The sequence below is a fragment of the Talpa occidentalis genome, unplaced genomic scaffold (assembly GCF_014898055.3).
Source record: "Talpa occidentalis isolate TD23 unplaced genomic scaffold, MPIMG_talOcc4v2.1, whole genome shotgun sequence".
Classification (NCBI taxonomy): domain Eukaryota; kingdom Metazoa; phylum Chordata; class Mammalia; order Eulipotyphla; family Talpidae; genus Talpa; species Talpa occidentalis.
This window is the reverse complement of record NW_026555331.1, coordinates 120,808,247-120,834,880: the sequence shown is the minus strand read 5'-3', so window position 1 is coordinate 120,834,880 and position 26,634 is coordinate 120,808,247. Positions and strand designations below refer to the sequence as shown.

The 26,634-nt window shown below is 36.5% G+C and overlaps 1 protein-coding gene across 1 annotated transcript in view; it reads left to right on the top strand.

Annotated features, from left to right (window-relative positions):
- Window positions 1-771: 771 nt before the first annotated feature.
- The window catches only part of ORC5 (origin recognition complex subunit 5), a 58,212-nt gene continuing 32,349 nt past the window's right edge, over window positions 772-26,634 (top strand). The window contains exons 1-8 of the mRNA XM_037511296.1: window positions 772-934; window positions 3,483-3,575; window positions 7,348-7,548; window positions 12,418-12,492; window positions 16,904-17,015; window positions 21,871-22,001; window positions 25,298-25,346; window positions 25,432-25,522. Of these exons, the coding sequence (XP_037367193.1) occupies window positions 863-934; window positions 3,483-3,575; window positions 7,348-7,548; window positions 12,418-12,492; window positions 16,904-17,015; window positions 21,871-22,001; window positions 25,298-25,346; window positions 25,432-25,522 (824 nt within the window). The 5' untranslated portion in view covers window positions 772-862. The remainder of the gene's footprint in view (window positions 935-3,482; window positions 3,576-7,347; window positions 7,549-12,417; window positions 12,493-16,903; window positions 17,016-21,870; window positions 22,002-25,297; window positions 25,347-25,431; window positions 25,523-26,634) is intronic.

The following is a 26,634-nucleotide window of genomic DNA, read 5'->3' as shown; positions in this document are numbered from 1 at the left end:
GAGGTCCTCAAACCCCTTGGTTGGGGCCACCGATTCAATTTCCAAGCCCCTTTCACCACACTTTTCTTTCTACTTCTATATTTCCTTATTTAAATAATCCTCTAGTGTCTCGTATCTATTAGGTGTTCCACAAATAAACATACGTGAAAGCCTTATATTAAATTAAAGGTAGCATTATTTTTACTACTGTGGCTACTGCCGACACAGACTACAATTTTCTCCTCTCCTAAGGGAGAGGCCAAGTAGTTTGAGATCTTTTCTCAGCCTTGCATTAAAAATAGTAATCACAGCGTTGAATGTTCATTCAACATTATTACATTTCCCCCCCCCAAGCACCAGACGCCATTAATTTCCCACAGCTTCGTGAGAGAATTCCCCCATCTTTTGAGAATAATGATCCTCTTAACTCTGCCTTCCCTGTAAAGAGGTCCCCCTTCCCACCCACTGTGCAGCTACATGACCAAAGTTCTGCTACTTTCAACTCAGGGGCATCCCAGAATTCGAGGGTGATTGGAGACCACACAGACTCCCTTAGATCTTTCTAGGCCCGCTTCTCTTCGCCCACTCCCGCATCTTCTTGCTCTTTGGGTGGGAAAGGCCTGGACCAGAGACTGCACCGCACAAAAGCAACGCTCGCTACCCGGCTCTGAGCAGGAAGTAACTTAGCAACAGCGACCGCGGGAGACGGGGAAAGGGGGACGCTCTGCGCGCTGACGTCACGCGGACGCACGGCCACGTCGGCCCCTCCCATCACCCCGCGAGTCGGGTTTCCGGCGGGAGCGCGGCCCGAGGGCTGAGGGGAGGCTCCGGCTCGTGTGGCCGAGTGGGCCGCGGGCTGCCCGGTTCCCGCGCACTGGCCAGGATGCCTCACTTGGAAAACATGGTGCTTTGTCGCGAGTCCCAAGTGTCCACCTTGCAGTCCCTGTTTGGAGAGGTATTGTCCAAGTCTCGCTTCTCTTCCAAATCCTGGAGGCAGGGTCTTGGACACGTTTCCATTTTTTAACGTTTGTGTTTGGCTTGAAGGGCAGAAGGTCACGCTTTGCGTGGACAAAGGGGCTGCTAGGTCTACCCCGCAGAGTAACTTCCGATTAGGCCTCTTCTCTACTGGACGTTGGCCCTGAGTTTCACACAAGGCCACAGAACGGGATTTTATACAGCTGGTATCCACTTGCAGTTGTTTGTTAATCAAATACGAGGTCATGCGAATTTCAGTGATGTAGTTGGTGTAATTTAGGTGCGAAGAGTCGGTTTTCAAGACCAGAGAGGACCAGCGTGGTGCTTTCAGGTTTAAAACTTTCGCAGCTTTTGCAGAGTCGTAAAAGCCCTCAAGAGGTTGGAGGCTAGGCTTCCTGACTAGCGGTGCACAGGATTCCCAAGAGGTAGAGGGTCTTGCCCGGGATGAATGAACTTCTGGGGAGTTCATTTCTTATGTAAGAGGTGGTATTACCAATTCAAAGCAACCTTTTTATTATATTCTGGTGGCCTTTGGTGAACCTTTTGCTTCAGGCTGTTTATTTCGACTTGTAATTAATCAGACTTGAATCGTAACTGTATGGAGGGTAAAAGAGAGCCTAGGGTCATACTCATTATCTACTTCCCCTCACCCATCCCCACCACCCACCTATCTTCTGTTTGCTTTCTTAAGTACTTTCTTCTAACTGAAAATGGTGAATGGCACTTAAGGTGGTCTGTGAAGTTTAGTGGAAAAATACCACCCTCCTTTTAAGAGAGCGTTTGTTAGGGAATTAAGAGATTAATGACTTTATCTTCTGTCAGTTTCAGGTTATAGTGTTTTCCGTTTTAGTTACCCATATTATCACTGAAACATTTTTGTGGTTATGTTCTATACATTCCGTCCCCTTGGTTGATAAATTTACAGCCAGAAGTGCTCCAGTTGATAAAGTGTACTGGCATATAGGGATAAGGTGTAGTATTGACTTGGTAGTAGTATGAAAAAGGTTTTGAGCTTTGCAAATCATGTTTGACAATATTACTCTCACTTTTCTGCTAGGTTCTGTGCATGTGGGAGATGCAGAGAAATGCAAAAACCTGGTTCATATTTCTAAGCAGAGTCATCATTTGTTTAGCATTAAGTATATACTATGCATGTTCTCTGTGTTAGGCACTGTGCCAAATCTTGACTTATTACAATTTATGTTAAAGAGGTTTATGAAGATGAAAAGTTAAGTAACAGTGTGGGAGTTCAATACAATTCTAGATAGCAAGGGAAAAGATGAGACATTATTAAGCACCAAATAATGTATGCAGTCACCTGTGGCAGGATTCTGGAAAAGGAGACTTTTAATGTAGCTTGGAAAAATTTCCTGAAAGGCTGTCTGGAACTTCTCTTTAAATGTGAAATACACTGTTTGGGTAGCAGAGATGCTCAACAAGCATGTATTTAGTTCCTTGAACAGAATTTTTGATCTAGTTAATTTATAAAATTGCTACATAAACCTTTAGAAATGGCTATCATGTATTAAAACATCTATTTTCAGTCTCTTTTAGCATTGGAATTGTTTTTGCATAGACATATACCATTCAAAAAGATTATTCCTATATAAATCCGAGTTCCTGATTTGTCTTGCAAAAGGAAATGTTTAATTACTGGCTAGAATAAATTATATGTGACTACTATTGTACAAGGTAGATTATAGAGACTCTCATGAAAATTTCGTCATCAAATTTTCTTGTAATTATTTTTTAAATGTTTTATCTTTCCACTACATTATGAACTCCACCAAAACAGATTTGTACTCTTTGGCTCATCATGGTTTTCAACATTTAATAGGTGTCTAACAAGTGTGCATTCACTGAGTGACTAAAGCGTAGTCACAATATTGGCTAGACCAATGGAAGGGCCTTTGACAATTTTTACTTTTTTTGGTGGGCACCTAATGTATTATGCAAGCATCTTGCAAATAATTATTTGAAATATATGCTCTGTCATTTTTATCATTTTATTTGATGAAATGTATACATTTAGGCTAGGGTAAATATAGTATGCATAATTCACAAGTGTTTTATAAGTTTTCCTAAAAACAGAGACTCTTAAAATTCCCTCTAACCCTGCGATTAAATATGCCACAGTTAATTTCAAAATGTATAAATGCAGTCTGTAGGGTTAAGGTCTTTATAAAAAGGTTAAGATAAAAATGAAGTATTGTCATAATTATCCTTGAAAAATATCTCAGATCTACAAATTGGAAAATATAAGAGTTTGTATAAATAGACCTGTACAATAATAAATAGTACAGATATATGGTAAAATGTATATATAATAAACGCACCAAATATTGTTTTTCAGAAATTGTAATTTCTTATCAGAAAGTGCTTATAGTTCAAGTCAAGTGATGATGAAATCCACTGTGTGCACACTCTTGAAATAATTTGGATAGAGTATTTTACCACATACAACTTTCTCATGAGTTGATATTTATTTCAGTTTTGTATTTATGGGCTGTTATTTTTTTCTCTCTTAGAGACATCATTTCAGCTTTCCATCCATTTTTATTTATGGTCATACTGCCAGTGGGAAGACTTATGTAACACAAACCTTGCTGAATACTTTAGAGGTAAGATTAACCCCAAACTCATTGTTAACTGATTTCTATTAAGAGAATTCTAGAAATGGAAGGGATCTGAGCTGCTGTTTAGTCCAGTTTGCTTTTCTCTGAAGGACTATCTTTTATATAAAACATTTGTGACCAACATTTGTTTGACTACTTTAAAGGACTGAACTTCAGAAGTCGTTGTTAGATAATTTGAAACTTGATGTTAGAAAGTTACTTTTTAACTTGAGTCATAGTCCCCTCTGTAACTTTTATTACCTGATAACATTTGTGGTAAAACATGTAATATTAAATTTAAAAATACATTAAAATCAGTTCTTTCCCATTGTTGTATTTATTATATACAACAGTTTATTATATGCAACAATCTAAACAGTCTGTTAGATACTGGTAATTCTGAATCTCTGCAAATACAAAACTGACTTTACTCTAACCATCCCATATTGCCTATCATGGTGAATGGCCTTGCCACTCCCACAGAGGTCTAAACTTGTTCTTTCCTGTTTCCTTATCCTTGCTCTTTTAGTAAATTGAACAAGTAAACATGTTCTATTGATGTCTTAACTTCAGTTACCTTTAATTTTAGCTGTTGCTATTTCATTTTCATTTACCGTTGTTTCTTTCACGTATTTATATAGCAGTTTCCTAATGCAATCTGTTACTCACCCTGCAATTACTTGAAAATCTTATTGCAGATCTTCAGTAAACTGCCTAAGTGCTTTTGCCTGATATATAAATAGGAATTTTCACAAAGTAATTCAGTGTATCTTTTTTTTAAAAGATTTATTTTTTTTATGTATGCATATAAGAACTGGGGTATAGGCCAGAGGTGCGGGGGGCCAGAGGATTCACCAGAGACAGAGTGGGAAGCAGAACAGGTGAATCTACTGAAACACGCTGCTAAGGGGAGTAATGGGTGAGATAGAAGTCTGCTGTGCCATGTGGGTTAGTTGACTGGCAATAGCTTGATAGCACTGAGACTTTAACCCCTGCGCCACCAGGGAGGCCCTAATTCAGTTTATCTTTCATAGTGTTACATAAATAGTTAAAGAGTTTGGGCTGTAGAATCTGGTCCACTCATGTTCTTTTGGATTCACCACTTAGTGCTTTCCCTATCTGAAAAACAGGGCTCATAGTGACCACACATGGAATTGTTGAGAATTAAATGAGTTAATACATGAAAAATGCTCATTTGTTAAGCACTTGGTAAACTGCTATTAATGATTATTTCCATATCTTCTTTTGTATCTTAAATCAAAGGTGAGTAAGCTTTTTCTTAAGGGTCTGATAGTAACTATTTTAGGCTTGTTGGCAGTATAGTTTCTATTATAACTGTTCCACTCTGCCTTGATGTGAAAGTAGCTATGGGCAGGATGTGAATGGATATGCCTGTGTTCTAATATAGCTTTTATATGTCAAACAGATGACCCGTAGGCTGGAGTTTGGTAATCCTAGTTCTAAGCACAGTATGCATGTTTTGCATGGCATGCTGAACTGTTTAAAGTTCCTGCTTTTAATTTCAAACCTTGGCATGTACTACACCCTCTGGCTTTCCTGTACTACTTTCCCACACCATTTTTACTATCCTGTTGCTTGGAAAATGATTATTTATTTTTCTACTTGAAGTGAAGGAAGACTTCTCTGCTATCCCACACTGTGTTAGATGTCCCTCTGTTGTGTGACCTCAGCACACTGCGCTTGTTTCTTTAGCCCTCTCAGCTGTGATCTCTGTTTGTGCTTCCTGGTTTCTTGAGATTCTGCCGGGCACCATGCACAGTGCTTTGCTGATATCAGGTTGTGGGTATTAACCTTGGAGCCTGAAGATCTTCTGTGCTTTTTTTAAAAAATTAGATGCTCAGATTTCATAATCTGTGTGAGCAAGGTCCTGGCATTTGCATTTGAGAACTTCCTATGTGAAGTATCACACACACACACACACCAAAAAACACACACATATAACAGGTAAAAGCATGAAAAGCAAATAAGGGAGTTCCATATTTAAGGTTATAGTTCACTTTTTAATACATTATAGTGTTTTTTTGCTGTTCAAACACTTTAATAAATGGTGATTATCACCATTTCTGGTACAGGTACACAAAGAGACACTTAGAATTTGCTACCACTAAAGGTCATGGATAGTACACAGATAGCAGTAAGACACTTATTCAAAACAGATATTATGGACTCTAGTATATAAAGAAATGGGGGTAAAGGAAGTCAGCAAAGGCTGGTTAAACTCTGCCTAAATAAATATAATGTAACCGTAGTTACACTGTTATTCTGAAAGAATGAAAAGCCTCATTTGGGCGTGATTTATGGTATAGCACTAAAAAGATTTACTGGTTCCATTTGTGTCAGATGCCACAAGTTATCTTCCTCTGAATGATCAATACTGCTCTTAAGATTTCATTCTGAGGGCCTCCCCGGTGGTGCAGTGGTTGAGCGCTGGGTTGCGAAGCTGCAGCCTCTGCGGCACCGGTTTGATCCCCAGCTGCTCCCCGGCCACCGGCCACCGGAGGAGGGTCCCGCATGGCGCACAGACCTCTCCTGCCGCCCGCTGCTCCCCTCAGCAGTGTACTTAGGTCCTTCTGCCTGCTCTGCTCCCTGCTCTGGCTCTGGTGAATTCTCTCACCCTCCCGCGCTTCTGACTGTACCCAGTGCTTGTATATATAAATAAATAAATAAATCTTTAAAAAAAAAAAATTCATTCTGAGAACAGTCTATATTTCTGAGCAAGTCTTTTTGTTTCCTTGTTACTTTGGAATCATCTCCATTTTAATCTTTAAATGAAGAGCTAGTTCTCAATTCTCATAAGAGGACTATTATGATTTCTAATTATTAAAATAATTTTTTGATTACTCATTCATTGGGTTCATTCATCATTAAGGTTATTACCTTAAAATTTTAAGTATGAAATTCCCACTAACAATTTTTTTTAAAAGATTTTTATTCATTTATGCATACAAGAGCTGGGGTACAGGCCAGAGATGCGGGGTGGAGTGACAGAGTGAGGAGCAGAACAGGCAGAGTGACTGAAATACACTGCTGAGGGGAACAGCAGAGAGACAGGAGAGGTCTGCTGCGCCATGTGAGTTGCTCCCTGGCCTCCTGGGGATTGAACTCATGCTGCAGAGGCTGTGGATTGCTTCATAGTGCAGTGTTTAACCCCTTGCACCACCAGGGAGGCCCTCCATTAAGAATTTTAACATTCAGTGAACTTGAGTTTCTTCATTAGATTTCTGTGTAGGAAAAAGTTTGAGTTCCTGTGGAAAACAAATGGCCAATAATTGAAGTGAGTTTAATGAAGGGACTATTTTTACAAAGGTTGAACCAATATTAAGGAACCAATAAGAGATGATGAAGTATTGAGAACCTTTATTTTCCCCAACCTGAATAGGCCACAGGAGGAGCTGTTACCAGACCCCATCAGGAACTGTAACCTTAGATGAGGGACTGCCCAACTGAATCTGTGGCGCTTGGTAGAAGAATGCACCCACTGTCAAACTGTGGGCCACTGAGGGGTAGGGGTGGGAGTCAAGGGAATTAAATATGCAACTTTTCTCTCTTACCAGTCTTTTGCAGTCTCTTGCTGGTTCTTCCAGCTAGAACAGAATATCCAACTAGAACCAGTGTAGGTGGTGCAGTGTGTAGTTGAAAGCTTCCTGGGAAACAGAGCAGGTTGAGAAAGGTGGGGTCGTGGATTTAGAAGGGCAAATGGGGGATACCCAACAGAGCCATTATTGTTTATGTTTTCTATTTACACTTTTTTTTTTAGCTCCCACATGTCTTTGTGAATTGTGTTGAATGCTTTACCTTGAGACTGCTTTTAGAACAAATTTTAAACAAGTTGAGTCATCATCGTTCTTCAGAGGATGGTTGTTCTACCCAAATAACCTGTGAAACATTTAATGACTTTGTTCGCTTATTTAAACAAGTAACCAAAGCTGAAAATCTCAACAATCAGACTGTATATATTGTAAGTAATTTAATTTCATTGTGTCATCTCTTATTGAAAACTGATTTGCTTTTTAACCTAATTTCTATGTATTTGTTTTGAGTGTTATTGTTTATAATGCACTGTGAAAGGTGCTTTTGGAATAAAAAATGTTTTAGATATATTTCTTAACCAGAGGGAGTTCAATTTAATGGGAAAGTTAGGACACATACTGATATGTGATAAGTGATTACTAAGGCACTTCTGTTATATCTTTGTGAGGTGATAACATTTTAGATCAAGCTAAAATAATGATTAGTAGGAAGAAGCTATAGAAGAAGAGTTTTATAAAGAGATGAGATAAAGGCATGTAGATGGAAATAGAAGTCAGGGAATGCCAAAAAAGTATAGTTTCAGTGGGTTATAAAGCTTCGGTGGTTATAAAGAAAGAGATTACAAAGGTAGGTGGGGGAAGATCATGGATTGTTTTTAAAACTGTGCTAAAGTACTTTATTTCATTTCCTGGGGAGTGAGATAGAGTAGTAAAGATTTTAGAGCAACATATATGCTTATAAGAACATTACTCTGAGAGGGTTTGTTGAATAGGTGGATTGAAGAGAGTAAAACTGAAGACCAGAAGAATGTAGCTCCTTACATTAGAGAAAGTTTGGGCTGGACTAGAGTTGGGAAGAAGATGCAGAAAGGAATAAATGAAAGAGATGCCAAAGGTTGAATTTGTTCATTATGTTTGGGTAGTTTTGTGGGGATGAAAATGAGTCATTTGATTTTAGGTTGACTAAGTTTGAATTGTAGTTACAATATTGTGAAAATAACTGGCAGATGACTAAAAATGTGTAATGTGTTTTACATTAGTGAGCTCTTGTATACTTTAGTCTTTAGAAATTTATTTCTGGAATTGGAATTGAATTTTAATACAATGCCATATCATAATAGCTAAGTTATAAATTCACTGAAGGTACAAAATTTTATGCATTCTTGCACTTTCTTAAATATATAAAGCACTTCCATGTTTTAATTTAATTCATTTTTTTTCAATAAATATTTATTTAACACTTCCTGTATGCCACGTACCAATCTAGATAGAATAGGGAACAAAAAAAAGAGTCTCTGCCTACTTGCAGCTTATAGTTTAGTTGAGAAAGATAGATAATAATTCAAGTTAGTATGAAACTTGTCAGATATGATACATTAATAGAGTGATAGAGAATCCAGTGGGTGGGAGAGAGTAGTTACTTTTCAAAGTGGGGAAGACAGAGAAGAGCTTACTCAAGTGGTAACTGAGCTGAAACCTGAATAAAATGAAGAGCAGGCCATGAAGATTATGAAAAAAAGTATTCCAAGCAAGGACCTATATGAAAGTATAAAGGAGACTGGAGCATGCCTTGCGTACTCAAAGAAAATCGTGTTGGCTGTGTCACCGTTATAGTTTAAGTAAGGGGAAGAATGGTAATGTTGAGAATCAAATGATGACTGCAAGGATAGAATTGTGTATTGTAGTGTTATGAGTTGATTTTCTTTTCCAAAAATTCTTATGTTGAAGGTTCTACCTTACCCCTAGTAGCTCAGTGTGACCTTATTAGAAAGTAGGGCTATTGTAATTCCAATTAGTTAAGATGAGTTGGGCCCCTAATCTGATGTAACTGATGTCCTTATAAAAAGAGGATATTTGGACACAGACTTATACACAGGGAGAATGTCTGGTAAAAATCAGTTATGCTGCCATAAGCCAAGGGAACTACCAGAAACAGAAAGAGAGAGAGAGAGACAGACAGACAGACCTATAACAGATCCTATTCTAGCACAATCAGAGGAAGCATGGCCCTGATCTTGGGCATCTAGGACATTTATTATGGCACCCCAGGGTACCCAGTTTTCAGTTATGAAGCATTTGTAACAATTTAGACAGAGTTTAATGTTGGCTTAAATTAGGGTAGTAGCAGTGGAGGTGGTAGGAAATAGTCTTGACATATTTTGAAGGAGGATTGATAGAATTTTCTGATAGACTAGGTATTGTTTTTTCCCAAGTCCAATATAATCAGGTAGGTAAACATGAAAGGTGAAAGTTTTATAGTTATTCAGCATGAGATAGTTTTTAGAGTTAATCTATAGACCGTTCAACTATTTGAATTGGTAAGCATCAATACTTAGGAAATAATACAGAAAGATGTCTGAGAGTATTTTCTAGTTTGTAAATTAGCTTACAAATCAAGAGTTTATTAGAATGCCTTCATGTAAATTATGAAAAATACTTGGATCTGAATGAAATTTTTTTTACTTCTCTGAATATTAGTTATCGGATAATTGCTTTTTAAGAAGCATCATTTATTAGAATACCACAAAAACATTAATTATAGTGGGTTAGCTTTATCAAATCAGAAAAATGAACTATTTACTGCTTTAGCTTTGTGTTTTGCATTAAAATGGGTATAAAAATGGGCCAATTTATTTGAATTAATTGTGTCCTGGAATAGAGAATTATTTAAATAGAGATTGATGGGGAAATGGCATAATGTGAATACAGAGTGGAGAAACTAATTTATATCTTTTTTAGCAGTAAATAATTTTAGCTTTATTTTGTCTACACTAATTAGGAATAAAATATCTTAAGTTGATTACTCATACATTGTTTCAAACTTACTAAAATTTATACAAAACAATTTGTACTATACAGGGAAATGATGTTATATTTTCTACCTTTTAATTTTATTCAGAATTTAAATGATTATAATTTATAATAATATTAACAAAGTGTAACTTTGTAAAAATGTTTTCTTTGGAGGAAGGGTCATTTCAGTTTTGGGAAGAATTCTACATAAACCTAGACCATCTTGCCATAATCAAAAGCTAAGAAACTATCATTATTACTAGGGTCTTTTCAAAAAGACACAGAAGCTCATGGATAGAAGGAATTGGTACTGTTAAAATGTCCATACTAGCCAAACCCATTTGTAAACTATATTATAAAACTAAAGTAATAAAACCATTATGGAATTGGTATCAAAATAGATTTGTGGAAAAGAATTAACAGTCCAGAATTAAACCTTGTATATATGGTGAATTAATATCTGATAAGTGAGTCAAAAATATTCAATGGGAAAAGGACAGTCTCTTTAATAGATTGTACTAGAAAACTGAGTAACCACATGCAAAAAATTGAAGTTAGATCTGTGGCTTAAAATTCATAATTCATAAAAATTAACTCATAATGGATTAAAGAATTATAATAGCTGAAACTATAAAACTCATTTTTTGGATATGACACCAAAAATACAAGAAACAAAGGCAAAATAAGTGGGACTACATCAAACTAAAAAGTTGTACAGCAAAGAAAAATCAATAAAATGAAAAGGCAGCCTACCAAATAGAGAGATTATTTGCAAATCATGTATCTGATAAGGTCATTAATTTCTAAAATATGTAAAGAGCTTACACAACTCAGTCACATAAAACAATATCTGCATAGACAGTGGACAGAAGACTTGAACAGACATTTTTCCAATGAAGACATGCAAATGGCCATTGGGTCTAGGAAAACATAGTTGGCATCACTAATCATCTGAAAAATGCAAATTAAAACTACCACGACCTGTTTCACACCTGTTAGAATAACTATCATCAAAAAGATAACTAGTGTTGCAAGGTTGTATGATCCTGGATCATATGGTAAGTTCAAGCATTAGTTTTCTTGAGAAACTCCGTATTGTTTTCCAGAATGGCTGTAACATTTCCATAAGGACTGCATTGCACATTCCCTTTTCAGCACACAAGGATTCTCTCTCTTTTTTTTTTAAAGATTTATTTATTTATGTATACAATAACTGGGGTACAGGCCAGAGATGTGGGGAGGGGGGAATGAGAGAATTCACCAGAGACAGAGGGGAACAGAAAAGACAGATTGACTGAAATATACATAGCTCAGGGGAGCAGTGAGTGAGTCAGGAGAGGTCTGCTATGCCATGTGGGTCACCTCCCTGGCCAGGGATGGAACTCGTGCTGCAGTGACTATGGATAGCTTTATAATGCTGCGTCTTAACCCATTGTGCCACCAGGGGGGCCCCAAGAATTCTCTTTTTCTACAACCTTGCTAATACATAAGGGACTTGAAAAAAATCATAATCCCTCCCATAACACTGAATAGACTTTAATTTTTATTTACACAATCAGTTAAATAGGACTTAGCATGTAGTGACATTTTATTTCATTTTATTTTTTTTAAGATTTATACAAGAGCTGGGGTATAGGTTAATGCGTGGGAGGGCGAGAGGATTCACCAGAGCCAGAGTGGGGAACAGAACAGGCAGACTGATGGAATACACTGCTGAGGGGAGCAGCGGGTGAGACAGGAGAGGTCTGCTCACCATGTGTGTTGCTCCAAGGCTGGTGGGGGTTGAACCAGCACTTCAGAGGCTGTGGACAGCTTCACAGTGCTGCACTCAACCACCTGCACCACCAGGGAGGCCCAGTGACAAATTTTAAACAAGAAAACTTTTTTGTAGTGCAATTCAGAATTTTTTTTTGTCTCTATAATTTTGGTTCATAGTTAATTTCATCAAATAGTATAAAAAATGCATGCTGTTGTTATTTCTTGTACCTAAGATGTCCTTAAATTGGCTTACATCTTTTTGATGGTATACTTATAAAAGAAAACTTTTAAATGTAGCTATGACTCATTTTCCATGTAGAAATTTGGTTTAAAATATTCTGGCTGTAAGTTGTCTGTTTTATAACTATTTGAAATGTCTTCTATTACTACAAAAGTAAATAAAATTAAAAATTCAGAAGGTTTTTTTTTCTTTTTAACATGGAAAATTCAAATCTTGCATTGTGGAGTATGTTATATAAATAGATTTGTAAATCAATTTTGATGCTGCATTTTTTTTTTTCCAAAAGGTTCTCGATAAAGCAGAGTATCTAAGAGACATGGATGCCAATCTTCTGCCTGGGTTTCTTAGGTTACAAGAATTGGTAAGTAATGTATGAGAGTCTTTTATCCCTGCAGACTAATAAATAGATTATATTGTGAATTTTTTTCATTTTCCTGATCTGCTAGGTGAAAAATGATATTGTAATATAATTTTAATTTTCATTTCTCTATTATGAGTAAAAGTCAGGATTTTTCTCAAAGTAAAAGCACTTTGTACTTGATAAAGTATGTACTTCAATTATTTTTGCTTTTTATTTCTAATTATGAAGTGGCTAACACTGTTTTCTTCTAAAAGATTTTAGGTGTTTGCTGGAGGAAATGATGAGGGGCTAGACTTTTAACTCTCTGCAAGGAAAATTTATTTATTTATTTATTAAAGATTTTTATTTTATTTATATAAGAGTTGGGGTACAGGCCAGAGGCACGGGAGGCTGACAGGATTCACCAGAGACAGAATGGCAGACAGACCATAAACAATGCTGAGGGGAGCAGTGGGCAAGACAGGAGAGGTCTGCCGCGCCATGTGGGTAGCTCCCTGGCCAGCTGGGAATCGAATTCAAGCTGCAGAGGCTCTGGACAGCTTTACAGTGCTGCACTCAACCTGCTGCACCACTGGAGAGGCCCCGAGAGTTTATTTAAATATCTATCTGAGTAAAGTGAAGTTTACGTTACTATACCTTTTTTTTTGATCTTAGTATTTTAAAAAGAGAATGATATGTTTACTCTAAATTGTCTGGAGTTCTAACACATGACCACTCAGTGTCAGAACCAGCTTTGTTTTTCCATTTACAGTTGTGTTGGCATTGAATAGTGGTTTGTTTGTTTTTTTAAAGATTTATTTATTTATACAAGAGCTGGGGTACAGGCCAGATGTGCAGGAGGGTGAGAGGATTCACCAGAGACAGAGCAGGCTACAGAACAGGCAGACTGATTGAAATACACTACTGAGGGGAGCAGCGGGTGAGACAGGAGAGGTCTGCCGCACCATGTGGGTATCTCCCTAGCTGGCTGGGATTGAACCCGCACTGCAGAGACTGCGGACAGCTTCACAGCGCTGCGCTCAACCCGCTGTGCCACCAGGGAGGCCCTGAATAGTGTTTTAATACTACTCTGTCATGACCTCATGAGAAAAGAATCAGGATGGACTTAATACACGTGTCAGAGGAAAGTCAAATATTATGGCAAAAACAGGGTTTTACAGTAGGTTGAATAAAGGTACTCCGTGAGAGAATTCAGTGTTCACTGATACCAGTCCGTACAGGAATACTAAATTCAAAAGAACTGTGGCTGCTTCTGATTAGTACCGTATTCACAAAGTGAGCAAAGGTATAGTTTGAGCAAAACAGTACTATTCATCATACCTAGTTAATGTTGTTTTAAACATTAAAGTTCGTTGGCTTTGTAATTTTGTATTTAATTTGCAAATTAGTTTTGGTCTTATGATTTTATAAGTACTTTCAGCTTGAATAATTTATACCTACCTAGTTTTATGTTTGTATTATATATTGAGTTACTGTAAAAAAATTAAATATTTGAGGAGACAGTCCATAGAGCATTCCCATCTTTGCAGAGTTAAATGCATTTTTACTCAAGCTTGAGAAACTGCTAGAAGTTCAGAGAGATTTTTCAGGTGCCACTGAAAAGAATCATTGTGTGCCCAAGGCTGTCTTCTAAAATTCACTTTTAGTAGTACCCATGGGGTAGAGATGCAAAGAGGACAATAGGAAAGTAAGTGAAACTCTTGGTGGGCGATCCCATAAGTTTCTTCAAAGTCTTACCTTTTCCATTTTGATTAACTTTTGGCATTTTACTGCAGAGACCAAAGACCCATCCTCTGTCATCCTTATTTTCTTTTTACTGTTTTGTTGTTGTTTGTGGGTTTTATTTTGCATACTTTCTTCCACTATTTCCCATTTCTTTGCTCTAGGACTCTGTGTAATATCTACAGTGCATTCTTGCCGTCTCTTGTTCTTCCAGTATAGTTTACCCCGTGTTTTCTCTTCATACTAACTAATGGTGATCATGCATTCCTTTACCATAGTTAGGCCTTTCACTTTTTTTTAGTTTTAATTGTGAAAAATTTTCAAAGAAAATTAAAAGATTCATGGTATTCTCAACTCCACCAGAAAGGAAAATCATTATTATCACATTTCTGAAAACACACTTGATTTTTAAAAATGTGTTTTCTTTTAAGAGAAATAGAGCAAAAGATTTTCCCATTTTTTATTTTAAATGTTTATCTGAGTAAAATGAAGTTTATTTATTTATTTTTTAAAAGATTTATTTATTTATGCATACAAGAGCTGGGGTACAGGCTAGAGATGTGGGGATAGGGGTGGGGGCAAGAGGATTCACCAGAGACAGAGTGGGGAACAGAACAAGCAGACTGACAGAAATACACTGCTGAGGGGAGCAGTGGGCAAGACAGGAGAGGTCTGCTCGCCATGTGGGTTTCTCTCTGGCCGGCCTGGGATCAAACTCGTGCTGCAGAGGCTGCAGATTGCCTCACAGTGCAGTGCTTAACCCCTTGTGCCAGCAGGGAGGCCCTGAAGTTTAAATTATATACATATCATTGTATATTGAAAGTACTTTCAGAGGAACAGATGAGAACATTGCTAACTTAAAATCCTTTCAGGCTGATGAATACTTTCTATTTTTCAACCTCAATATTTTTTAACTGACTTTACAAACTGATTTTGGATAATCATATTATAAAGCAAAAACCACTCAATGCATGGTAATCAAGATTGAGATAATACATTTTTATTCCAATACAAATAAGTGAAAAGGATTTGTCAAAACTAGTGATGTGAAGACAAAAACTATTTGGAAATAGAAATCTTTCCTCTCTTTCTTAAAGTTGTTAGATTTGGGGCAATGACTTATTGAATTTAACTGGCTTAGTCAAAAGAATGTTTTTCTAAATAATGAAAATTGATTATATGATTACATGTAAATTAGGAATAAAAAAATAGTAAATCACCATTAAAGTATAGTGTGTGTATGTATGTATGAGGTTGGGTCCCAAGAATAATTATACAGCAAATAGTTATCATGAATGTTTTGTCAAAAAGAATATGGGAAACATTAAAATTGTGTTGAGAATGAAAAGATGTCTGCAGATCAATTCCAACTAGCACGCCTAGGGGATTTGTGGCCAAACTGTAGAACAATAGCATATCAGTTGAACTTGTTCTCTTAATGTTGTTTTGTTAGACTAATTATAATTTATAATACTTCTAAATATACATATAATACTTTTGTAATTTATATACCTCTAACCACGTCTTTAAACATTGGTGTTTTAGTTTTTATTTTATTTATTATTTTTTTAAAGATTTATTTATTTATACAAGCACTGGGTACAGTCAGAAGCGTGGGAGGGTGAGAGAATTCACCAGAGCCAGAGTGGGGAACAGAATAGGCAGACTGACGAAATACACTGCTGAGGGGAGCGGTGGGCGCAGCAGGAGAGGTCTGTGCGCCATGTGGGACCCTTGCTGGCAGCCGGGGATCGAACCTGCACTATAGAGGCTGCGGGCAGCTTCGCAGCCCAGCACTCAACCACTGCGCCACCAGGGCAGGCCCTTTAGTTTTTATTTTTTTATAGATTTATTTATGCAAGTACTGGGGTACAGCCAGAGGCATGGGAGGGTGAGAGAATCCACCAGAGACAGAGTGGGGAGCAGGACGGGCAGATTGACAGAAATACACTGCTGAGGGCAGCAGAGGGGGCGAGACAGGAGAGGTCTGCAGCCCCATGTGGGCATCTCCCTGGCCGGCCGGGAATTGAACTGGTGCTGCAGAGTATGCAGACAGCCCCACAGTGCTGTGCTCAACCTGCTGTGCCACCGGGGAGGCCCCTAAACATTGGTGTTTTAGATACTAATATTCATACTGATTTGTGTTTTTAATTTATATTCATCAATTTTACTTGAGTTGTTTGTAAGTAATCTTTAAAAAGAATTTCAAACTTAATCTTATATAGTTAGACAGTATGACAGATTTATTTTTCTTCAACTCCTGTTTCCCTTTCTCTGGGTTGTTGTAGCCATTTAATGATGAGAGGTGTTAAGGTTTGCTTTTGTTTGTTTGATTGAAAGCTTATCATTTCTTTGAAAATTCTCAAAAAAGGTTTTGTCTTAATTATTCAAACAAATGAGTTTCTGGATTTCTGTGAAATAAATCTTTATATGACTGTCCTAGCATTCATGGGTAACTGAAATATTGATTAACCCAAAAGTTTTATGGAAATTTCAAGTAATTATGTATGAAAATTTGCAAGTGGATGAGCTCCTTGATTAGGTTTTCTAAATGTGGCTTATTAATATGCAAATAATTTGTTATATGTTGGAACTGTGTTGGATTTATTTGAAAGAAAAATTCAAATGGAATTACTGCTCTGATTAATTTTTTAAAATGCTGTTACTTTTATTTATCTTTCTTTTGCAGGCCGACAGAAATGTGACTGTTATCTTTCTGAGTGAAATTGTTTGGGAAAAGTTTCGACCAAATACTGGATGCTTTGAGCCATTTGTCTTGTATTTCCCTGATTATAGCATAGGTAAGTTTTAAATCATTGTTTTGACAAATGATAGTCAGCCAGGTAGTTTTTGTTTTTTTGAAAGATTAAACTAACATGTTAAATGTTGATGTCTTAGTTTGTTAAATTTGCTCTCTCTTAGCTAAAATATTGCTTATATTTCTGTACTTAGAGGTTTTATTTAGGAACTAAGGGTTTATTCTTGTATAATTAATGCATTTGTTTGGAATGAGCAATTCGTACATATTTGTGCTAATGGGTATTTTTGTTTAGTGCATTGAGTCATATTTACTGTTGTAACATCCATACAAGTAAGAATTTGACTGTGTTGGAAAAGCCATTAAACTTATTTGGAAATCTTTCTTTACCATATACTTTGGCTAAGCACTATGTAGAGTATATCTTTTTTTCCCCTGTATATCTCTTTTTTCATTACTGTAACTCAGTATCAACTGCTCTCTTGTGTATATTCCTTTTTGGTTTTTTTTTAATCTTAACTTTTATATATCTAAATGATTTTGTCTTTGAAAGAACATAAGAGCTATTGCTATGTAGGCTAATTCTGTGCTGTCACTATACAAAGTAAAAAAAACAACACTCAAATATATTATTTCTAATTCAGAGGTTATAATTGTGAATCATAAGGTGTTTACCTGGCTGTGAAAAATAATAGCACCCCTTGACCTTGGCCTCATTAACACTATCCCTCTGAACTAATCAGCTGTTAACATTCACTGTTAAGAGCAACACATTTTTGCATGTTTTCACAAGATCAGCAATCAAATAACACCTCCATCTTGGCTAATTAACTGAGATAGAAAAAAAGAACCCAAAAATAGAAATAGAGAGTCCTTATTTTCAGTAACTTCTTTTCCATGGTAATCAGAAAATAAGGAGAAAAGAATAGGGAGAAAAAGTACTAAATCAAAGTATTTCATTAAAAAAATTCCTTTATACCTATATTATCACTACTGAAAGTTAATTTTTTTCATTATCCATTTAGGCTTAAGTACTGAAAACTTTTTTAGAATTTCAAAATTATTAAAATGCTGATTTTCTAAATATTAGTGAAGTTGGATTAAAGTATGATATGAATTGTAGAGTTTGATTAAAAATTGTAAAAATTTAAAAATACAAAATAGCATAAATGGAAAAAATTGGAAAACACAAAGTGATCTTGCTAATTTTAGGAAGTATAGGTTAATAGGTTTTTGAAAAGTATATAAGAATGGAGTCAAATTTAATTTGATTATTAAATTTCAGAGACTTTTACATTTTTAAAAAATAAAACAACATAGTCACACAAAAGACATTCAGAAGAGAATACTAATTGATAAGCCAAAATATGGTCAGAGGGTATCGAACTCATGCCACAGTGACTGGTGATAGCTTGATAGCACTGAGATTTAACCCCTGTGCCACCAGAGAGGTCCTCTTTTTTTTTTTTTTTTTAATTTATTTATTTATACAAGCAGGGTACAGTCAGAAGCGCGGGGAGGGTGAGAGAATTCACCAGAGCCAGAGCGGGGAGCAGAGCAGGCAGAAGGACCGAAGTACACTGCTGAGGGGAGCAGCGGACGGCAGGAGAGGTCTGCGCGCCATGCGGGACCCTCCTCCGGTGGCCGGGGAGTAGCTGGGGATCGAACCAGAGTTGCAGAGGCTGCGGGCAGCTTCCGCAACCCAGTGCTCAACCGCTGCGCCATCGGGGAGGCCCCAGAGAGGTCCTCTTTTTTAAGCTTTTTTGGAGAGAGCTTGTGGAATAACCTTTATCCTATCACTAATTTTTCCTCTACTTCTAAGACAGTGCTTCTGGGATTGTTGCCTTATGTGTTCAGTATTATTCCTTATGGTGGTAACTCACATAATTCACAGCCATGTAGTATCTCTGGTAATTTTTTGTCTTACAGCTTCCCAGTAATTGTTTTCCTCCAGAAATTGTTCTTGCTTGACCTGGGGAGTTTTACTCTATACATATACAGATTTGGTATTCAGCCAAGACCTAAGGAAAATCCCTATGGATATTTCTGTAGCTCTTTCTCTGTATAACTTTCTTTTCTTGTGTATTATGCCTTTCAAATTCTAGCTGCCTGAGCTCCCTCCACTCTTATCTTTGTTTCTTCAACTTAGCATGGTTCATGAATTCCTTTTGGAACTCTGTACTACAGCTATAAAATTACCTCTAGTTAAACAGCATGGATAATGGTAGGAATTTATTTCATTTGTTTCACTTTTCTCCAGTATCATAGTCCTTTACTACCTGTGGTTTGATGTCTGAAAGTAGTTATTCTCTATATTTTGTCCAATTATAAAGAATATTTCTGGACTCTTTTATTGTAACTGGAAGCAAAATTCCCTCTCCAAGTTAGAAATGTTTGTTCTATATGTACTAGAGCAAACTTTGATAGTAAAATTTTAAGACACCAGGAGACCAGCCAAATGATTTCTGCTTCCCTTCTAGTTTCCACTGCACTATCTGTGAGTGCAGTGTTTCATCTTTCATTAGAGATGAGGCTTTTCGTAAGTTTGAATAGTCCTAGACTATTAGAAGTACCATGGTTTCCTTAAAGTAGAGTTGTTTGCTGATATTTTGTCTGCAGTTTGTAACTAAACAAGCACTTTACTTTCACTTCTAAGACTTTTCTTCAGGACTAAAATTGGTCACTGGTTACACCTAATTTTTTTGCATATGTATGATCATCTGTCTGATCAGCCATTCCTTCCCTCCAACGTTTTTTCTTTCCATTTATCCAATTATTTGGTGGGGGGTGTGTGTGTGTTTGTATGTGTGTGTGTATGCATGCATATATATGTGTATTTATCTCATAGTTTTAAGGCATCTTTTAGAAATTTTTCAATGTATCAACTATTTTCGCATGCATACTTTAAAAAGTTTAGTGACAATAGATTAAAAATTTGTTATTAGAACATAAAGCTACATGGACTCCAAAGTACAATTTTGGGTTTTGTGTATTTTTTTAGTAGTTGTGATCTAAAAATACAGATTTAGTAACAATTTCCCAACTGGAATCCCTTCAGGATTATATATATATTTTTTAAAGATTTATTTATTTATGCATACAAGAGCTGGGGTACAGGTCAGAGGTGTGGGGGGGTAAGAGGATTCACCAGAGACAGAGTGGGGAACAGAACAGGCAGATTGACCGAAGTATACTGCTGAGGGGAGCAGCGGGCAAGTCAGGAGAGGTCTGCTGTGCCATGTGGGTAGCTTCCTGGCAAGCTGGGGGATCAAACTTGTGTTGCCGAGGCTGTGGACAGCTTCATAGGTTGCTTCTTAACCCCATGTGCCCTCCCCCCTGACACCTCTGGTCTGTATCCCAGCTCTTATATGCATAAATAAATAAATCTTTAAAAAAAAAAAAGATCCCCTTATGAACTATGATGGAGGATTGTGGGTTTCCTTGGTGTGGTGACACATCTCAGGATATATGAGCCTGTATCTCTTAATCACATACAGTGTTGTAAACCAGTGTTATCCCCGCCCAAAAGAACCATTTGGATAAAATTCCCCCCAATTAAATATATAACTCCCTTAACATAGCAATTATATTTCTGATCAGGAATGTCTATTGATAGTCCATATATATCGTTTGGTCTTTTATCTGTATCTAAAAGATTATGTGGAACAAGAGATTGTTTATAATCAAGGACTGATGGTAAATAGCTTAGGATCCTTTAGGAACTGTAGACAAAAGAAAATTGACATGATCAGAAAATTCTATGAGAGTTTTTACTTGTAAGTATTGCAGAAGGCTTGAGTTCCGTCAAATTGGCTTTAAATATTAATCACATTAAAAGAACTTCAACTGAGAAGTTTAAAGTATTAAGGGAATGCAATAAGGAATGAATAAGGAATGAATCACTAATTGATCCATGTATTACAACCAAGAAATTTTGAATAATAGGTAATTGTTCCTCTTTAACTGTGCTTCCACAATACAGTATTTCTTTTTTTTTTTTTTTTTTAAGATTTTATTTATTTGTACAAGAGCAGGGGTACAGGCCAGAGGTGTGGGAGGGTGAGAGAATTCACCAGAGACAGAGTAGGGAGCAGAACAGGCAGAAGGACCGAAATACACTGCTAAGGGGAGCAGCAGGCGAGACAGGAGCGGTCTGCCCCGCCATGTGGGAGTCTCCCTGGCCAGCCGGGAATCGAACCGGCACTGCAGAGGCTGCGGACAGCTTCACAGCGCTGCGCTCAACCCGCTGCGCCACTGGGGAAGCCCACAATACAGTATTTCTAACAGGATAAAATACAAGTTTAAGACTTTAAAAAATTTATACTGTACAAAGAATACAAGAGAAGAGAAATAGATAACAAAGTTATAGCAAAAAAAAAAAAAAAAATCAAAAAACCCATGTTCTGTAGAGGAGGAAGGACGAGGTAAAGATCATGATTTTCATTAAAAATTAATGAATTCTTTTCATTTTACAAAAAGTGAAGCGTGTTTTCTAGTTTGGTGATAATTTATGCAGCACTCCTTGTTTTCTTCTAGTTGTTTTACTTAAGTAAATTAGATCTGTATTTCTCATGTTTGGTACTGATTTTGCCAGTAATGAGGTTTTTGAAATTTTCTTTAGATGTTGTTAATATTTGTCTTAATCCACATTTAGTGATAATTTTTATAACATTCATAATTATTTTACCTCATTATTAAAATTTCTGCTTTCTCCTTTAAGTTTTTTTATTCCTTTTTTCTTAGAAACACTTTCAATTTTTATTCCCAAAATTAATAGTTTTATTATTCTTAACTATTGCTGAGTCTGTGAATTACTGTTTTAAATTTGTTATAAAATGCTGGAAGATATGATTCACATACTGAGTTAATCATTAGAAGTTTATTTGTCCTGTGAACAGGGAACCTCCAAAAGATCTTGTCCCATGATCATCCTCCAGAATATTCTGCTGATTTTTATGCTGCCTACATTAATATTCTTCTTGGAGTTTTCTACACTGTCTGTCGGGATTTGAAAGAGCTCAGATACCTGGTGAGTGAGCATTTTGCTTTAAAGAATGTACATCTTTTAGTATTTTTCCATGTAGATGAGATAGTCTAGAAGCTGAAAATGTATTCTAGAAATTTGATTATGGTCTTTTGAGATTAATATAAGTAAATAGAAGTCTGTGTTGTTACTGCCTTTGACTTGATCAGAAAACTTTCATTCACCTTCAGTTATTGATTAAGGTGGTATTTTTTACTTTGTAATTAATATGTAGTTTGTGGGGAGGTAGCTTTGAAATATGTGTCTTGCTCTTCATCAAAAGTCATTTATACTTTTTTTATTTCAGTCCGACTTCAGGATATCTACTTCTAAGATAGTGTATTATAAGAGTGGGTCAATCATGTGAGCCCTTTAATAAAGTGAAATTTTCTCTGATCAAAGAAGTGAAAATCAAACATTGAAAACACAATTTAAAATTCTCTGTAAAATGGGGATTATAATAACAACTATCTCATAGAATTGTTTGGAAGATTAGAGTTAATGCAAATAGAACACTTAGATTTTTATTGCTTGATGAAAATTCCTATAAACTAATCTTCATGTATATGTTCTCTATTCTGACTTCTGTTCTTAGTGTTTTGTTCTTTTGTTTTTTTTAAACTTTTTTTTTTAATATTTATTTATTTATACAAGCACTGGGTACAGTCAGAAGCTTGGGAGGGTGAGAGAATTCACCAAAGCCAGATCACGGAGCAGAACAGGCAGACTGATGAAGTACACTGCTGAGGGGAGCAGCAGGCGGCAAGAGAGGTCTGCGCACCATGTGGGACCCTCACCCGGCGGCCGGGGATTGAACCAGTGCTGCAGAGGCTGCCCGCAGCCTCGCAACCCAGCGCTCAACTGCTGTGCCACTGGGGAGGCCCTGTTTTGTTCTTTTTTTAAAAAGATGTATCTATACATACAAGAATTGGGGTAAAGGCCAGAGGTGCGGGGGTGAGAGGATTCACCAGAGGCAGAGTGGGGAACAGAACAGGTAGATGGACTGAAATACACTGTTGAGGGGAGCAGTGGGCAAGTCAGAAGAGGTCCACTGCACCATGTGGCTCCCTGGCCAGGATAGAACTCGTGCTTCAGTGGCTGCAGATAGCTTCATAGGTTGCGTCTTAACCCTTTGCACCACCACGGAGGCCCTGTTCTTAGTGTTTTGGAAATAAAATGTAGATATTCTAAAACAGGAAGGCTGTTCAGAAATTATTTCTTTTTGGCTATGAAAGGTGTTTTTATATTTATACTTCAATATGTGTAATAATTTTTTATTGGTACATAACAAATTACAAATTTAATAGCTTTATTTTATTTATTTTTAAAGATTTATTTGTGTATAGAAGAACTGGGGTGTAGGTCAGAGGTCTGGGGCATGGGTGGGGTGGTGAGAGGATTCACCAGAGACATAGTGGGGACCAGAACGGGTGGATCTACTAAAATACAATGCTAAGGGGAGCAGCTGTCAAGACAAGAGAGGTCTGCTATGCCATATGTGGGTTAGCTCCCTGACCAAGGATCCAATTCAGGCTGCAGTGGTGACAGTGCTGAGTCTTAACCCCTAGGTCACCAGGGAGGCCCAAATTTAGTAGCTTTAAAAAACACATATTTATTAGCTCACAGTTCTGTATGTCAAAGGTACAGATTCTGTACTGCTGGCTTCCCTGCTCAGAATAGCACAAGGATAAATTAAAGTTTTGATTGAACTGAATTCCCTGCATGAGACACTGGGGAAAAGTTGTTTCCAAGCTCATCATTTAGATTTTGACAGAATACTGTTCTTTTTGATCATAGGAATGAGGTCCAAAGATGCTTTTGCAGGCTATCCACTTAGAGTCTCTCTCAGACCTGCTAGAGACCACCCCAGTTCTTTGCTACTTGACCCTCTCCATGTACAAGCTAGCAGTGACATGTTGAATCCTTTTCTTGTACTGAATCTCTGACTTCTGTGACCAGCTAGAGAAACCTTGCTGATTTTAAAGGGCTCATGTGATTATGCTAAACTCATTCGATTGTGTCCTTACCTTAACTCTCATAACTCGGATAATCTTAGGGACCTAATGGTATCTACAGAATCCCTTCACAGCAGTACCTAAATTAGTGTTTTATTGAATAACTGAGGGCAAGTGTATGTTTTTAAGATGCCAAGGAGTCTTGGGAGCTATCTTAGAATTTTGCATGCTACAATATGTATGACTTAAATTATTTTCTAGCAGATAATTTCAAATATAGTAATGATGTCTTGCTGAAAATCTCACGGAAGAAGAGTTAGGAAATTATCCTGAATTTCCTGTTCTGTCCTGTCCTATCCTATCTTTTAATGTTTTAACCAAGCAGCAAATCTTCCTTTATTCAAATTGTTCCTTAGTTGAATAGTAACATTATGATATCTTAGTGTTATTAACCAGTGCTTAGCTCTGAAACTCTGAAGCTAAAAAAGTTGATCTTTATCACTTAATATTAGCAGAATTTGGAAGATTTTCCTTCCTTAAATAGTTGATTTTTATGAAGGAAAATAGGAAAAACTGTAAGGAATTGGTTATTAGTTCTCTATGATTTTCTTAATTTGAAGTTGTATAGTACACATTTATGTCCATCATATTTCTTGGCTTCATTATTGAATTATTTCAATAGAAAATACTGGTGACCAAATTAATATTTATAAATGGCAGCAGCATTTTTTTTTTTTATCAATTTGCTTTAATTATCTTTCAGCAGAATTCCAATGTTGATTCATGGAAACTATTAAGTAATTATGGATTAGTGTTTTGTATAGTTAAGAATACATAGAATTTGTAGAGTGATAATTAAAGTATAGATTCCTGGACCTCATCATTAGATATCTGACCTGGTATGCCTGGAATGGTGCCAAGAACTTGGATTTATAATTTAAGTAGTGCTGCTGATCAAATAATTTGAGTTGTATTAACTATATGATGTTTAATTTGTGAGAATGTTCAAGTATTGAAAAATAACAGATAAATTCTTGGTATTTTATTGTATGTTTTATGGTTCTTTGTGACATAATTATGACTTAAATTACAAATTGGGAAATTTTATATTACTTTGTATCTAGAGACTAATGCATTAGGATTTTGCCAACTAAGGAGTAGTTCACATGTTGCTTTACTATAATTACTCATATTTGCCATCTTACTACACTAATAATAGGCTACAGTAACATTTTACTTGAACAGTTGTATTAAAATAAAATTGCCTGAATTGTAATAAAAATTTTACTTGAAAAATAATTTGTAATTGTGATAAATAAGTCACTTGTCCCCCTCTTTATTTTATAGGCAGTACTTAATTTTCCTAAATATTGTGAACCTGTGGTTAAAGGCGAAGGTAACTATGTAGTAATTTTAGTATTCTTTTGAAAAAAGTTTCTCTAAAATGCAAATTATTAAAATTTTCTCCCTTTTTGGGGTAGCAAGTGAACGTGATACTCGCAAACTATGGAGAAATATTGAACCTCACTTGAAGAAAGCCATGCAGACTGTTTATCTCAGGGAAATATCAAGGTAATTTTCTATTTAGTATGTGTATTATTTCTCTATATTTGGGGGTTATATTTTTATAGTTCACATATCTTTATTTTCTTCACATTGGGAACATTTTGAAATTTGAGTCATTTCCTACTATTTTGAGGACAGTTTTTAACCAGTATGTTACACTGTTTGAAACAAAGCATGTATATAAATAACACTTGCTAATTTTTTTTAAAGCTTTTTTTTAAGATTTATTTATACATACAAGAGCTGGTGTAAAGGCCAGAGGTGTGGGGGGATGAGAGGATTCACCAGAGACAGAGTGGGGAACAGAACAGGCAGACTGACTGAAATACACTGCTGAGGAGAGCAGCGGGAGAGGCAGGAGAGGTCTGCTGCCCCATGTGGGTTGCTCCCTGGCTGGCCGGGGAATTAACGTCATGCTGCAGAGTCTGCGAACAGCTTCATAGGCTGTGTCTTAATCCCTTGCGCCCCCAGAGAGGCCCAACAATTGGTAATTTTTTTTAATCTGGAAAGCCACAGAAAAATCTGCTTCAGCTTGTTTTTATATTTTTGTTAGATACTTGAATGGTATAATAAAAAATTGGTTATTGAAAGTATAAACAAGTCATAAATTTATATTTTTCTATTATTACAACTTCATAATAATGAAAGTGCTGCGAAGACATGATAGTACATGGTGTAAAGGGAAGAATGGTGGTTGTAATATATGACTTAACCATTTTCTGCCTTATGTGAACTTAGCAAGTCACCTAAACCTCTAGGCCTCAACTTCTACCTCTGACAATTCTTAGAAGATTTAAATGATATATGTGAAAATGATTTGTGAGCAATAGTCAATAAAGTGCCTTTTAGGTGCTAAACCCAGGTTACAAAGTAATTTAGGAAATTTGAAAACATCAGCACTACCTGTTTCACACTTTCTGGTCAATTTTCTTATTTTTCTCTTATAAATACATTATTTTATAACTTCTTTATGAACATTGGTTTTTTATTTATTAAGATTTTATTAATTTATGCATACAAGAGCTGGGATACAGGCCAGAGATGTGGGGAGTGAGAGGATTCACCAGAGACAGAGTGGAGAACAGAACAGGCAGATCTACTGAAATACATGGCTGAGG